This window comes from Rhinoraja longicauda, chromosome 5, assembly GCF_053455715.1.
Source record: "Rhinoraja longicauda isolate Sanriku21f chromosome 5, sRhiLon1.1, whole genome shotgun sequence".
In the NCBI taxonomy this organism is placed as follows: domain Eukaryota; kingdom Metazoa; phylum Chordata; class Chondrichthyes; order Rajiformes; family Arhynchobatidae; genus Rhinoraja; species Rhinoraja longicauda.
The window spans coordinates 42,571,998-42,588,378 of NC_135957.1; the positions used below are offsets into that span (position 1 = coordinate 42,571,998).

The 16,381-nt window shown below is 40.1% G+C and overlaps 1 protein-coding gene across 9 annotated transcripts in view; it reads left to right on the plus strand.

The window, feature by feature from the left end:
* The window catches only part of otofa (otoferlin a), a 224,433-nt gene that overhangs the window by 166,561 nt on the left and 41,491 nt on the right, over positions 1 to 16,381 (plus strand). For all 9 annotated transcript variants that reach the window (XM_078399342.1, XM_078399345.1, XM_078399340.1 and 6 more), the window contains 7 exons: positions 774 to 963; positions 2,523 to 2,647; positions 4,099 to 4,233; positions 10,012 to 10,173; positions 11,689 to 11,808; positions 13,291 to 13,452; positions 15,699 to 15,861. In XM_078399342.1, the coding sequence (XP_078255468.1) occupies positions 774 to 963; positions 2,523 to 2,647; positions 4,099 to 4,233; positions 10,012 to 10,173; positions 11,689 to 11,808; positions 13,291 to 13,452; positions 15,699 to 15,861 (1,057 nt within the window). The remainder of the gene's footprint in view (positions 1 to 773; positions 964 to 2,522; positions 2,648 to 4,098; positions 4,234 to 10,011; positions 10,174 to 11,688; positions 11,809 to 13,290; positions 13,453 to 15,698; positions 15,862 to 16,381) is intronic.

Below are 16,381 nucleotides of genomic sequence, written 5' to 3' on the forward strand. Positions count from 1 at the left end.
CCCACCCCCACCCCCCACCCCCACCCCCCACCCCCCACCCCCACCCCTCACCCCCACCCCCACCCCCACCCCCACCCCCACCCCTTCAACTACAAATGTCTGAAGGAAGGTTCCAACACAAAATATCACTTATCCATTCCGTCAACAGATGCTGCCTGAGCCGCTGAGTCACTCCAGTATTTTGTGTTTTACTCAAGATTCCAGCATCTGCAGTTCCTTGTGTTTGCAGGGTGAAAGAATGTCAACAATGCTGGTTAATATAACCAAGGAAAGTCTTGGGGCAATGTTGTTTTATTTCCATTCTGGAGATTCTGTGAAACCCTCCTGCTTTCTATCTTATATGTTTCTATGTTTCCTTCTGACTGAGAAAGAGGTGATGCAGCCCATCAACCCTGTGCTAATCAGGAGCATGTCACATAATTGTCACAGACGGCTGTGGAGGCCAAGGCATTGGGTATTTTTAGGGCAGAGATTGACAGATTCTTGATTAGTAAGAGTGTCAAGGGTTATGGGGAGAAGGCAGGAGAAAGTCATTGAGAGGGAAAGGTAGATTAGCCATGATTGAATGGCGAAGTACACACGATGGGCCGAATGGCCTGATTCTGCTCCTATGACTTAAGAACATTAATTTACCTCACAGAGCAATCCCATCCCCATTCTTCCTATCAGTTCTATCTCTTTACCTACGTCCAGGGCCATTGGTCAATCGGTGCACTGCTGTGCATTTATTTAAATCTTTCAAAAAAGACTTACTTACACTTACTTCTCCGCAGCTTCCTGGGAAGAAAGGCTTTGGCACTGCAGGTTGGACAGTCCAGTCTAAAATAGAGGTTTACTTTTGGCTGGGGTTGAATAAACAGCGGAAGGATTTCCTCTGTGGCCTCCCCAATGGATATGAAGAGAACAAAGCTGTAAAGGGTCCCGGAACGCAATCTATCCCTCCTATAAGTCTGACCTATATCAGTAAGTACCGATTTTGAAATTAAATGATTAAACTGTTTGGTCAAGAGCCAAGAATGGTTTTTTTGTCATTTGTACCAAAATGGAATAATGAAATTCTTATTTCTTAGCAGCTCAGTAGTATTTAGAACCAATATCTTACTACCTACCTGAGTTATGAGTTTAATTTATTGTCACGTGTACCAAGGTATAGTTTTTAAGCTTTTGTTGCATATTAACCAGTCAGTGGAAAGACAATACGCGGTTACAATCGAGCCATCCACAGTGTACAGATACATGATAAAGAGAATAACGTTTAGTGCAAGATAAAGCCAATAAATTCAGAGTAGAGATTTAAGAGTGCAGTGATTGCAATGCGTGATTACAGATCCATTTCTGTGGCTAGCACACTAAGAGTCGCCTGGGTTAGTTGGATGGATAAAAACACTGAAAAACACTGCAGGAAATTTTCCACTGGTTAGCAACAGTGTTCTTAAGATAAACAGTGCATAATTCAGCTCATCTCCCTGACTAGCTCTCCTCAAGGCTGTCGTAACATTCTAGGGAAGCTTGGCTTTAATCATCATTCTCCTAGTCTTGGAAACTGGCAGCAAGGCCTGAAGAGCAAATTCCAGCCAGCATACTGCCCAGGCCTTGCAATGCCATGTGAGGCCTTTGCTAGCTCTCTGGATGTCAACGGGTTTACGATTTTCATGTCTCTGGCAATCTAAATAAATGTAAGCAATTCACAAAATGAAAGAGTTAAAGATCTAAATCATTAAAAACAAAAAATCACTCAGGCACTTGACTTTATCCACAGGGTAGGTATGGCATTTATTTGTACAGCAATCTTCAGTGGCGTGGAACCGTGACCAGCATACACAGTACACCCACCCCTATTCCTCAACGTGTATGCGCTCTACTATTGGGTTCAGTGTGGAGAACACTGGCAGATTGGGTTTAACCTTCAACTTGTCTCAGACTTGTGTATGTCCATGATAGACACAAATAGCTGGAGTAACTCAGCGGGACAGGCAGCATCTCTGAAGAGAAGGAATGGGTGACGTTTCAGGTTGATACCTTCTTCAAAAGGGTCTGAAGAAGGGTCACGACCCAAAACATCACCCATTCCTTCTCTCCAGAGATGCTGCCTGTGCCGCTGAGTTACTCCAGCTTTTTGTGTCTATCTTCGGTTTAAACCAGCATCTGCAGTTCCTTCTTACACATTGTTTATGTCCATGCACTGGCATAGAGGCCTGAAACGAAAGCCCAGAGATTCTCTGCAAAGATGTTGTCTGCTGGTAAACGGGATTCCTCCAAATGGCTTTGGAGGAAATGAAGCAGAGAAAGAGCTCCTGAAAGTTACACATTGTGATAAAAACGGCTTCTCCTCAACTTGTGGCAAGTTGATGAAAATATCAACCAAGGCACCAAATTCTTGAAAAGAGGGAACAGATAATTGTATGAAAACAAACTGTTGGCACTAATTTTTGATAGTTTACTCAGTCAAATTTGGAAATTGATTTGCTTGTCTTAGTCATTGTATAATCTATAATAATTTTGTTGTTTTTTTGCCAAACCAGAAAAGCAGCTTTTCCAGCTCAGAGTCCACATGTACCAAGCCCGCAGCCTGTGTGCCGCAGATACTAGTGGCCTCTCCGATCCATTCGCACGAGTCTTCTTCTCCACCCAGAGCCAATGCACTGAGGTAATTACCATGTAATCGAAAGGCACTTGCGTTAATGAAAGAAAGCACACTGCCGAAGCCTTTAGATAACTCTTTGGATGTCAATGGCATCGAACCTTAAATATCTCTGGTAGTCAAAATAACAGCCACACAGTGGTGCAGCTTGTAGAGCTGTTGCCTTACAGCACCAGAAACCCGGATTCAATCCTGACCTTGGGTGCTGTCTGCATATTCTCCATCTGACCATGTGGGTTGGCTCTGTGTGCTCCAGTTTCTTCCCACATCACAAAAGACGTGGGGTTTGTAAGGAATTGGCCTTTGTAGAATTGCCCATGGTGTGTAGGAAGTGGATGCAAAAGTGAGATTACACAGAATCAGTGTGAATGGTCAGCATGGACTCGGTGGGCCGAAGGGCTTGTTTCCATGCTGTATCTCTAGACTCAAATTCGTCAACATAAAAACTCATCAGATATCGGCAGTTAAATAACTCTTTTGCAAGTACTGATCTTACACAGGGGAAAGTACATTTTGAAAAAAGATTTAGAAATGGGAGAGTAGGAATTTAATTGTTATATAAGTTTAGATTCTGAAGCTTTTATGGGTTTTAGAATGTGAAATGTGTTCTAAATGAATAAATAAACATCCCACATTGGTTCAATGTAAACAAAGGCAGAGCCATGGAAGCAAACCATCAGCCTACCTTCTCAAATGAGTTATGGTATTAAAAAGAAAAACTGATCTGTTTATGTTTGAAAAAAAATCTCAGTTCATATTCTCTGATATTATCTTGAAGTTTGAAGTTTATCAGAATGGGAGGTGGCTCTATTGAAAAATATAAGGTCCTTAAAGGGCTCAACAAATTAGACATCAAGATATTTGTAGTGGTGGGAAAATCTCAAACAAGGAGACATGGTTACAGGATTAAAGGGCAGCCTTTAAAACAGAAATGTACAGTAATTTTTTTCCTCACAAAGTAGTGAATCTCTGGAATTCTCTACCCTAGAGCTTTATAGAGGCTGGATCATTGGGAGCAATTAAAGAGAAAGTAGACAAATTCTAGAGAAAGATCAGGTATCTGAGTGCTAAGGAAGACTGGCATTGATGTGCAGATAAAATCTGTGGCAGATCAGCCATGATGGTGCTGAATTGCTTATTTATCCCCCCATGTTCTCATGTTCTTCTCTTTAATATCATTGTTCAGCTAATGCTAAATTAAGATTAAATATCCGGTCCAATGCAATACCTAGCAAATTATACTGTAATTTGACTGCTGTTGACTTAAAGTTTGTTGACTACATTTTCAATCGGAGTCATATTTTTTATTACTTGTATTTTCTTGGATTTCCAGGATTCTCTATGCATAAAATTCAGCTAAAGGGAGGGTGGGAAGGTGAGAAGTACAGAAATGGTTACACAGTAAGTTCTGTATTGTCAGGTTTCCAATTTCAGCTTCTTCATTTTGTTTCCCACAGGTTTTACAAGAGACACTTTGCCCTACCTGGGACCAGATGTTGGTGTATGACAATATTGAGTTATATGGTGAAGCACAGGAACTGAGAGATGACCCTCCCATTGTGGTCATTGAAATTTATGACCAGGATACTGTGGTAAGGTGTCCTGAACCCTACTGTTAAACAAAGAGTTGGATATTCTAATTCTATCACAAAGTGTTAATATTGTAAACGATTGTGAAAAATAGATCATTAGATATCTTAGTTAAATGAAAGTGTAACTCAGCACATGCATTCAAAAATGGACATATATAAAGGCAATTAGAACCCCCAAAGGTTCCCAGGAATTTAACGCATGAACCAAGAAAATGTTTATCAACAAATGAAATCTTTTTTTCTCAGACTTTGTCATATGGTCTGCCTCAAATTCCACACAAAGTCAATGAAGCGACACTTTCAGTGTACCCAACTTTACCTCATGCATTATTCACTCTTTAAACAGTTGGCTTCCTGAATATGATGCGTCAATGGTTTCAGAAACCAAGAATGACAAAAGAACTTGGTCATATTCTGCGCTCTTTATCTCTATAGCTCTTGATCCTATTCCTAATGAATTATTCTACCTTTTTTTTAAAGGTGTTGGCATAATATTAACAGGGCTGAAATAATTTTGGCTGTGGTGTAACTTGTTTTCAAGATTTAATGAAAGAAAATTGAGCATAGTCCAATGGGTATCATTCGTATGTTTCCATTCCAATATTGAATTCACATGCATACATATAGTCTCATAGTGATACTGCGTTGAAACAGGCCCTTGGGCCCAACTTGCTCACACCGACCAACATGTTCCATCTACACTAGTCCCACCTGCCTGAGTTTGGCCCATATCCCCATAAACCTATCCTATCCATGTACCAGACCAAATGTTCTTTAAATGTTGCGATAGTACCTGCCACAATAACCTCCTCCTGCAGCTCATTCTATATACCCACCACCCTTTGTATAAAAAGGTTACCCCTTAAATTCCTCTTAAATCATTACCCCCTCACCTTAAACATATGGCCTCTGGTTCTCGATTCCCCTACTCTGGCAAGAGAATCTGCGTGTTTACCCAATCTATTCTTATGATTTTATACACTTCTATAAGATCGCCCCTCATCCTCCTGCGCTCCAAGGAATAGAGTCCTAGACTGCTCAACCGCTCCCTATAGCTCAAATCCCCGAGTCCTGGCAACATCCTCGTAAATCTTCCCTGCACCCTTTCCAGCTTGATAACATCTTTCCTATAACTATTCCTATATCTATTATTCTGTAAACCATTCTTTGAATTCATTCAAATTCTCGTGCCCACTATTTGATTAAGTCTATGGTGATGTCCACGGAATAGACAAGTGCAGGAATGAGATCCATTTAAGAACATTACATCAGGCAACATAGGTTTGCCAACAATGCAGAATCATTCCACCATATTCAACCGACCAGAGGAATAAAAGACAGGAACTGTATGGTATATTCCACCATGAAAATAAACAATGTAACTATGTCAAATGGTATATAGGACAGACAATCTTGGACTGCGAAACTGAAGCCAGACTATATGCAGAGATGTGAGTGATATAGCATACAATCATTATGTTTCAACCTTCGTCTTTCTTACTGTGGGGTTCCTTGTAGGCTTTGAATTCTATGTACTGACATTAATCAATATGGGCTCGCTGTCTGATTATGTTTTGTTTTCTCTTATTCACTCATTGCTGGATGCCTTGCATACCATGGGCTAAGTAGAGTTTACATTGTTCAGGCTTGCTGTAGTTTGAATAGCAATAGACAAGATTTTCATTAGATTAGATAACAATGTAAAAGGTCCAACAACCTGAATTTCTATCAGTTATTTTCTGATGATAATTCAAATGAAAATAATGTTGCACCTTTAAGTCCACAGCTATATGTTTTGAACAATCAAATAAATGTATACTGGAACTAAACAAATATTTAGAGTTTCACAAGCTCTTTAACGTGATAATCCCAAGGTTCACTTTCTGGTTTATTTTCATCCAATTTTCAAATTAAATTTCTTCTGAGTTTTCAAATCACCAGTGCAGGATATTTTTGATCGGTTTTTCTCGTGCCTGCCGCAGTGCTCAGTGGAACAGAAAGCAGATCTACCATCCAAACATTTGGCAACCCTGAGCAGGAAAGACAACATAACTGAACTAAAATCATTCCTTCTCTAACCTTAGGCCAGCCTATACTTGATGTGCTTTGAAGCAAATGCAATGTTTTTAAAATTCCACCCCCTATTATTTTGTGATTTCATTGCATACCACCACCAACAGGATTTAATTGCATACCACCAACCTAGCCTGGCATAGATTTGACAATCAGGAGCAACAGATTATGTTTATGTTGAACCAGACCATGATGCAACCAGTCAATATGCTTTCCACTGTACACCAGTAGATGTTCAAGAGAGTATTCATAGACATACTGAATATCCTTGATCTTCTAAGGAAGTAGAGGCATCAATGGACTTTTGTTATGATTGCATCAATGTGTTGGGTCCAGCACTGTCCCATCAATGAAGACAGGTTTGTGGATCCTTTACCTTCCCCTTCAAAAGTCACCAATCAATTCCTTGGTTTTACTGTCGTTGAGAGCAAGGGTATTGATCTGTTATCATTCAGTCAGTCGGTCGATCTCCCTCCTTATACTCTGATTCATCGTCATTTGTAATTCGTCCAACAATGGTGGTGTCGTCAGCGAATTTGAAGATGGTTTTGGAACTGTATCCGGCTACACAGTCCTGGGTATAGAGTGAGTAGAGAAGGGGGGTGAGCACACAGCCTTGAGGTACTCCTTATCTGATGGTTATTGAGGAGGAAGTGTTCCAACCTCTCTTTGTATCATCAGCAAATTTAACAACCATGCATTTGGCACTTTCCCTCAATATCAGTACCATCAGGCTTGGATTATTTTCTCTGGAACGCTGGAGGTTGCAGGGCAACCCATAGAATTATGTAAAATAATGAGAGGCATAGGTAGGGTAGTCAGAGTCTTTTTCCCAGAGTGGAAAAATCAAATACTAGAGGGCATAGTTTTAAGGAGAGAGGGGCAAAGTTTAAAGGAAACGTGTGGGACAGCTGTTTTACGCAGAGGGTAGTGAGTGTGTACTGCTGGGGGAAGTGGTTGAGGCAGATAAAATAGTGGCATTAGGAGGCTTTTGGGTAGGCCTCTGGATCTGCAGTGAATGGAGGGATATGGGTTGTGTGTAGGTAGATGAGATGATCTTGACATCATGTTTGGCACAGACATTGGACGCTGTAGGCTCTGTTCTTGTGCTGTACAGCTACATACCTTTCTCTCAGTCAAGTGTTTATGATTTATATTGAAGCCTCCGAATAGATCTTGATGGATTACCACTTGCCATATCCCCGCAACCAAAAAAACAATCCCAATCCTGTCTCCTCCCTTCTAACTGATTACTAAACCATATCTCAAAGTTCCCTCCAGATGTGGCATTCTTTCTTTTTGAAGCTAGATCCTGACACTGAAATTCTAAACATAACACTGTGGAACTACAAATAACCACAAGGAACACAGCAGAGTAAAGGCCAATGCAAATCAGTACCTAAGGTGTGCAATAAATTTAGCATTTCCAGCATCACCCATATGGTGAGATCAATTGTAGATATTCAAACTAGTTGATAGAAACACCACAAAAGCCTTTTGCCGGGAACTGTGCAAGCTTCCTGCCATGCAGTTTCACTATTTCTGATCAATGCCAAGTATTCCATGGTGAGCCTTTATTTTCATGTAGTTAGAAAGGAGGAGATAGGATTGGATTGTGGAAGCAGATGCAAGTTTAAATATGCTGCTCCTTTCAGTCAAGTTGTACATGATCCTTCAGTTATAAGTGATTGGATCAGTTACCAGAGTGTGCTTGGCACTCTAGCAGAGAGACAAATGCTTCATGGATGAAGGACCAGGGGAAAACAGGAAGAAAACAAAAACATTTGTTCATTTTACTTTTGAGGAGTATCACATTAAAGACTGCTTAAAGTTTCTTAAGTTAAAGAATATTTTCTGCAGCAGTCCTAACTTTAGTTTAGTATTAATCATCTCTGTGACAATATTTGATTTTCTGTTCTGCCTGTCATCGATATAATTATGAATTTCTCAACTAGAATATTCCATTGATGAAGTTACAATTATTTTAAATTATTGTTCTCACTAAATTAATTTTCCATCAAAAATTCCCAATATTTGTAAACTCCAGATTGATTACACGATGCACGATACCTCTCAGTCAATTTGTATTGTAAACTATTTTTTAACTTTAACCAAAAAAAATAGATCAAATGCCCAATGGTGATCCAATTGTAACACAATAACATTGCAGGTACATTACTGGAGTGACAACACATCCACAAAGTCAGGGATATATTGACAGATGGAGAATTTAAAATCATTAACTAAAATAAATCTAGAATAAAATACTGTTTGGCTATGAATAGATTTGTCTAGTTTAATCATGTCCTTTAGGGACAGAAAGCTGCAATGTAATTTCAGATCTGCAGCAATATTGACTGTTGCCTAACAAGGCAACAGATTCAGACACGTGGCAATGTCACCTCTTTGTTAGCTTTTGAGGATTTAAAAACATAGGAAACTTGTCCCACAGATATGTGATGAAATTCCTGTTGTTATAGTGACAGTTTTCTATATTTCACAAAATGTCCCATAGTCGTTTAGCACCAGACAAAAAGCAGATGCAATAATCCTGAAATAAAAGTAGAGGATGCTGTAAAAACTCAGTGGATCACCCAACATCTCTGGTCAGAGGAACAAGAGATGTATCAGGATCCATGACATTTCCTCCTTTATTATCATCAGCATCGCCAGCCCTGTGTACAACCTGTTGAATGGTTACAGAGAAGACCCACAGTGGTATACAGTCATGACACTTGTCAACGTTCATCCCAAGCGCAGGAAGTTCTATGTCATGAACTCAAACACAGTTCCAGTAAATAAAAGAATCGGCTTTCCTACTTTGCCTCTTCTTAGTTATTCCCGAGGTCGGGTTCCTGGGACGATCCACCATCAGCAATGTGGGTGTAGCTGCACCACATAAACTATAGCAGTCCAAAAAGGCAACTGACCATTGAGCGATTGGCAACAAATGCAGCCCGGGTCACTAACATCATTTCATCTCCTGAATAGATTTTAAAATATCAGGGCTAATTTGTTATTTTAAGGTTGTCTGCAAAAGCCAAATCGAGACCAAAAATGCAAGGAAACAAATAATTTAAAAAAATAATTTGTGCTGGTAATTCAGTAAAAGTAAACTGATGGAACAACTATTTGAGAAAATTCTGAGTACTTGAATGTTCTAGTTTAGCTTAGTTTAGATATAGTGTGCCAGTCTTAAAGAGCTTTAGACAATCAATAGATATAGATGATTTTACAGAACAAATTGCCTTTGGTTAACTCTACAACTAATTTTTCAATCTTATGAACACAATGAAATGCCAAACAAAACAGCCTTCCAAGTTTGACATTGATCCGGTAAGAACATCTTTACAATTAGTATTTGATTAGCTGAGTTAACCTATTGTAGAATAGTAGAAGAAATAGATAGTAGAAATGTTTCTGCAATACAACTAATAGTACAAACAAGGATTCCCAGAACAATTGTAAACATCTAAAATTGTGATTGAATGTGTCTGAAAGCAAACTATGTTTTTCAAGTTCCTGTTAACCCCCGTTGACCATGTTGCGGTCAATTCAATTCTCTCTTGAGCAAGATCTGGTCAATCCTTAGTGTGGATAATTCAAGACCTAAAATCTTCTGCGAAACCTTGTGCATCCACGTGTGTGCTTCCCTCTTTCAATTATGGTAAAGTTAGGTAATTGTTAATAAATCTGTGCTTGCAGGGAAAAGCAGAGTATATTGGTCGAACTTTCTCAAAGCCTGTGGTGAAGATGGCAGAAGAGGAATATTGCCATCCTCGATTCCCCCCTCAGCTGGAGTACTATCAGATCTATCGAGGGAATTCGATGGCTGGGGACTTGCTAGCTGCTTTTGAACTCCTGCAGGTAATGTGTAAAAATGCAGGTTGCCTGCGATGAGTTTTGGGGCTGAGCTTTAACACTTGCTTTCCTTTATAATTTTCTTCTTCTTACTTAATATTTCCATGACAGGTTTTGGTGCTGCAGAAAACTGTAGCTTAAGCAGTAGATTTTCAAACAGAGCTTTGTCAGTGCACCATCATAGCTGACCGCAAGATGATGTCATGCTGCAGTGTCATAAAATGCAGATTGTTTTGTCTCGTTGGACCTGAGGTTACAACTTACTATATTGTTTGGCAGCCTCCACAATTTGAGCACTTGCAAGGAGAGCCTCCATATATTCCAGCTCCTGGTTTCAATGTGAAATTTGAGGCTTGTGCCATATTCATGGAAATTAATAAGGCCCAGTGTTGTACTAACCCCACTAACTCTACACTACATGCTAAATGCATTGGTGTAGCAGTGAGCATGGCGTCAGATGTGACTGAATTCACATGATACATTTCCTCTCGCACATTGGGGAGTCCGTAAAGAAAGATAAACGATGAATCCTGCTAGCTGAGTCTTTTGTTAATTTCCTTAAAACTATCCCTTCTGGTTACCGACCTTCCCATTAGTGGGGAAAAAAATTCACCTTATTTACTCACTCAAAAGATTTCATGGTTTTGAGTGCATCTGTTAATTGATGTGGGAGGTTGGATCGTTCTTCTAGGAGCTGGGATTAGATCCATTATTGGAATGCTTTAAGAGATAAACCACAGTCTATCTGCAAAAAATAAATGATGAGTTATCCCAGTCAATTACATTATTTCTCATCTAGACTGCTCATAACCCTTTAGAAGAAGGAATGAGTAGAAAGAAGTAAAATAGATGAATAGATTTGAATAGCTTTAGCAATAATGAAAAGACTGATGGCACAGCTGTCTTTGTGTGAGGTGACGCTCCTTTAGAATGATACTGAAATTAGAATCATGAGGAAGTGAAGCTGCAGTTCATTTGTCCACCTTTCTATTTGAATGTGCATTTTATAAAACATTTTATCCTGCACCTCTGAGAAATGCCATTTTATTGAAATACGAAGGGGTTTTGATAATATTGTAAATATTAATTTATTGAATTAGTGGTGAATAAATGCCAACAACGGTGGAAATGCAACTGAAGTATTTGGGTGTTGTAAAATTAACAATAAAGAACTTCCACTGAGAAGACTAAATATATCATTCATTGAATTTGTTGGTCTGGATGTTGATGCAGCAGCTTTTCTTTGTGTAGCCTGGACTGCATTCTTAGATAGAAAACAGTACTGGAGGAAATCAGTGGGTCAGGCAGCATCTCTGGATAGGTGAAGTTACAGGTTGGGACCTTTCTTCAGCCACAAAACGTCACCTGTCTTGTCCTCCAGAGATGCTGCCTGACCTGCTGAGTTACTCTGGCACTTTGTGTTCTACCCAAGATTCCAACAACTTCATTTCCTTGTGTGCACATTCTTAGATCTTCCTCATTGCTGATCACTTACAAATGGCATTATTCCTTCAAACCCAGATTCCTCCATCTGGAAAGCACAACCTGCCACCAATTGATGGCCCAACCGATTCTGACCGTGGTCCAATTCTCCCTGTTCCAAAAGGGATCCGTCCAGTGTTAAGCAAGTACAGGATTGAGGTAGGTAACCCATCGAAATTTGTCATTGTCAGAACAACATGTTAAATGGACCATCGAGTTACAGTGTGATGAGCATTGACATCCATCCCTTTTGTCCTGAGTCCATGAAGGATTAACTACATTGTTGGGGAGACAGGATCTTAATGTCAGGTCTTACTGAAGGACGTTAGCGTTCCAGTTAGGATTGTGAAAGAAACATTGAACAGAAGGAAGCCATTCAGCCGAGTGCATCCATGCTCATCAAGACTAAGCAATCTAATCTATTTCTGCTTCCCGGATCTAATAAACCAGAAATCTGTTGTGTGAAATCAGAGCCCAGAGAATGAAATTGAAATGATTTAGTCGGGGAAGGCGATATGGGAGAGGAAGATGTGCGCAGTGTTATATGTATGTTAACACAAACTGAGCTGCTGTCCTGATGTCATTGGAAAGAATTTAGAGTATTGTGTTCAGTTTAGTTCACCCTGTTATCGGAAAGATGATGTTTAGCTGGAAAGGTGCAGAAAAGATTGATGAGGCTATTGCCAGGACTCGAGGGCTTGAGCTCAGGGAAGAGGTTGAGCAGGCTAGGACCTTATTCCTTGGAGGGCAGGAAGATGAGGGGTGATCTTTTAGATGTGTACAAGATCATGCAAGGAATAGATAGGGTAAATGCACTGAGTCTCTTGCCCAGAGTAGGGGAATCGAGAACCAGAGGAAATAGATTTTATGTGAGGGGAGAAAGGTTTAATTGGATCCTGAGGGGCAACTTTTTTTACACAAAGGATGGTAGGTCTATGTAACAAGCTGCCAGTGGAGGTAGTTGAGGCAGGTACTATCACAACATTTAAGAAACATTTAGACAGGTAGATGGATAGGATAGGTTTAAAGGGATATGGGCCACATGCAGGCTGGTGGGACGTGTAGATGGGGCATATTGGTCAACGAAGGGCCTGTTCCATGCCGTATGACTATGACTCTAATGTGGGGTAGATATTGCATGCAAAGGTAGAATGTGAGGATGTTCCAACAGTTATTCCAGAAAAGAGACTCAAACACTGCTCCAATGGAAGGAAGAGAAATCAGGAAGGTAAATCCAACATCTTCAACAAAAGTAGGAACTCTGTCTGATCTTTTTGGCGAGAAATGTATGATTATCAAACTACATTAGGAAAAAGGGAGGTACTTTAACTCTGTTTCTTCTTCTGCAGATACTGCCTAACGTTGAGTATGGAGCATTTTCTGCTTTTATTTTCTATTTTAACTTTGATCTTGAATGACAATCAATGCTTGATTAGATATATATTTAACCCCACAAATAAATAAAATAGCTCCAATGCAAGTCTGAAACCTAATAAAGGAAATGCATTAAATGTTCCCTCGATCCAAACTAGTAGAGATCGCTGAACTACCCCGACGGTTTTCACCAAACTGTAAATATTGCTCTATTTTGATGGACATGGACATGGACATGAAGTCATCTTCCTCTTTTGTTCCCTGTAGGTTCTCTTTTGGGGTCTCAGGGATCTCAAGCGGGTGAACCTGGCGCAGGTTGATAGACCACGAGTTGACATTGAATGTGCTGGAAAGAGTGTGCAGTCTGCACTCATTCAGAACTACAAGAAGAATCCAAATTTCAGCACCTTAGTCAAGTATTTTGAAGTGGTGAGGACTGACTATTGCAATTGTGCATGCTTTACGTCTGGCAATGCTATGTGTAAGTCTGGTGGTCTGTGCCTTATCTTGGTATGAAAACATTATTTATGCCAACATTAGCTTTTAACCAGTTCAGTTTTCTAGCATCAAAGTCAGAAAGAAGTCCAATCTCAGTGGCCCAGATCTAAAGTGTGCTGTAATCCCAGCTGCATTTTATGGACCATCAACTGTATTGGATACGAATTTCAGAAGCTGAGCACAACCTGCCACCACTGTTAGGTTGTGGGTTTCATGCAAATGAACAAAGAGCTGCTTCATCCTCTGATTATTTTATTTCCTGAGTTGCTTGCGGAGAATGATCATTAACAGGTTTAAAAATAAAGAAAGTCACTACAGTATAGTTCATTTTTCCAAGGATTATACATCCATCTATGAAGATTTGAAATGATAGATAAATATGGTTGTTAGAACCATCTTTATCACATCAGATGGTGCACTTGCATCTCCCTTGCCTGGGGAGTAGAAGTAATTCATGGGAGAAACAAAACTAGAGCAAAGCTGAGCACAATTTCAGAGAAAACTCTCAGAAATTTCTCACCAATTCATTAAGGTAAATAGGATGCTGCGAGATACCTTGGTTACCATGATGCATCACCAGAGCTTGCAGTGTGTCAGAAAATCGTTGCTGCATTGGTTGCAATTATTCATTTATTCTGGTGATGACACAGAGTTACACAAGACCCAGCCTTGATTTCATAGTTACATTGGAAATACATAAATTATCAATGATTGAAAATTTGACAACTCAGCCAAGCTGCAAATAAGTGGGTTGACAGAGCAGACCACCAAACCCAGCCGCGATCCATAATTTAAATCCACCAAACGCGTTAAACGTGCAATCGGAATTAATATGTTGTCAAATTGCTATCGAGACCAACTTTCATTGAAACTATGATTTACAAGATATTGATTCAAAAATCTTTATTTTCGCACAGTTTAAATTCTTTTCAGTGTAATTGAGAAAGTTAGTGGTCTGAGAAATCAACAGAACCTGAAAGTGTGGGAGGACATTTGGTACAAAGCAGGAGAAGAAGTGTGTTTTCTGACAAGGATTTGCAACTGCAAAATTCAACTGCACACAAAGCCCGAGGCCTCAGGTGCATTAGGACAGGCTGTGCTAATTGGTCTTTCCTTTACTCTTCCATTATGGAGGATAACCAGGGAGGTCACAAATTCTATGTTGATTACCATGGGGTGAAGTGCATGAGGAGGAGGGGTCCAGGGAGAGGGTGGATGGAGGGTCCAGGAGATTGGAGGGAGAGTGCATCAAGAGAAAGTGTGAAATTTGGAAAAGTAGTAAGTGTGAGCTGGGATTAAGATGCAGATTTACTGTAAGTAGAGTCAGTCAAGGGATGGTGGTATTGGGTCTTGAAGATCGGGGGGAAGAATCATGACCTGGCTCTGTAGTGGGTGGAGATATCAAGGAAGAAATCCGATTGGAACGTTGAATTGAGATTTGGCTGAGTGAGGGGGCTTGAACAAGGTTGCATTTGCGAAGGGAAATTTTGTGGTTTAGGAAAGTGTGATTCATAATGAAAGGTATCCATTTCCCAGATGGTAACTCTGCAGTTCAGGCAGGCTCCCATTAAGTATCACTGAAGCAGACCCCACATTGGTTTGCTTCTACGCCAACTGTCAAGCACCAGTTCACATTAATTGTACACTAATCCCATTTTATTCTCTCCACATTCCTTACAACATTCCTCAGATTCCACCATCACTTACACACTTGGAGCAATTTACAATGGTCAATTCGTCAATCAACTTGCACGACATTGGGATACTGTTTAGGAATGCACAGTGTATTGCTGAGTAATGTAAGAAAATAACTGCAGATGCTGGCACAAATCGAAGGTATTTATTTCACAAAATGCTGGAGTAACTCAGCAGGTCAGGGAGCATCTCAGTAGAGAAGGAATGGGTGACGTTTCAGGTCGAGACCCTTCTTCAGTGTATTGCTGATGTTTGATCGATTGGGAACTTCTGAATTGTCTCAACAGCCTTTAGAAAACTATTACAAATGCACCTGATGCATCTCAGAGTGAAAAGAGAACTGCAGTTAAATTAACCAGAGCAGGAGTATGAGTGAGCACCAGGATGTCTGCATTTGTGGAACTGTCTGATCCTAGTATTTTATTCTCCGTGAAAGCAGCTGCACTGTTTACCTTGACATTTACCTGTTGCATTCCTTATAGGATCTACCAGAGAATGAATTACTTCACCCTCCCCTTAATATCCGAGTGGTGGACTGCCGTGCGTTTGGCAGATACACCCTCGTTGGCTCACATACCGTCGGGTCCTTGAGGAATTTCGTCTATAGACCACCTAACAACACAGTTCAAAACTGGGCCAATGCAGGTATGTTTATACCTACAAAGTTATGGAAAGATCGTACTGTACATTCATAGGCCTTAACGGATCTGTCAATTTCTAGTATCTCTCCTGCCTGCTCAATCTCTCCTGGCTTCACCACTTGGAAACTTGTCCCCTATGTGCCCATCACACCACTCTCTGAACAAGTTACATTGGACTGAGAGGCTGCAGGAAGCCTGTGATTTGCACGTTTAGCTAATAGTGACATTTTCCAGTCATTCTTTGGAAGCATCGATTTGACCATCTCCAGACTTTTCAACTTCAGTAGATTCTGGCAAGCAAATTTTCAATTGTACTCTATTTTAATTCATTTATAAAGACTTCTATGAATGCATTTCTTTTCATTTCAATAACAAAGTCGAGATGAACTTTTGATTTTATTAATAGTTAAATATTTTGTCATCAATTAGTCTTCCGTGAATGTGTCAAGCATCTTGTGGCTTTTGAAGGCAGAGAGGAATTCATATACCCATTCCAATTTTGTCAAAGCAGAAACTACAATAAA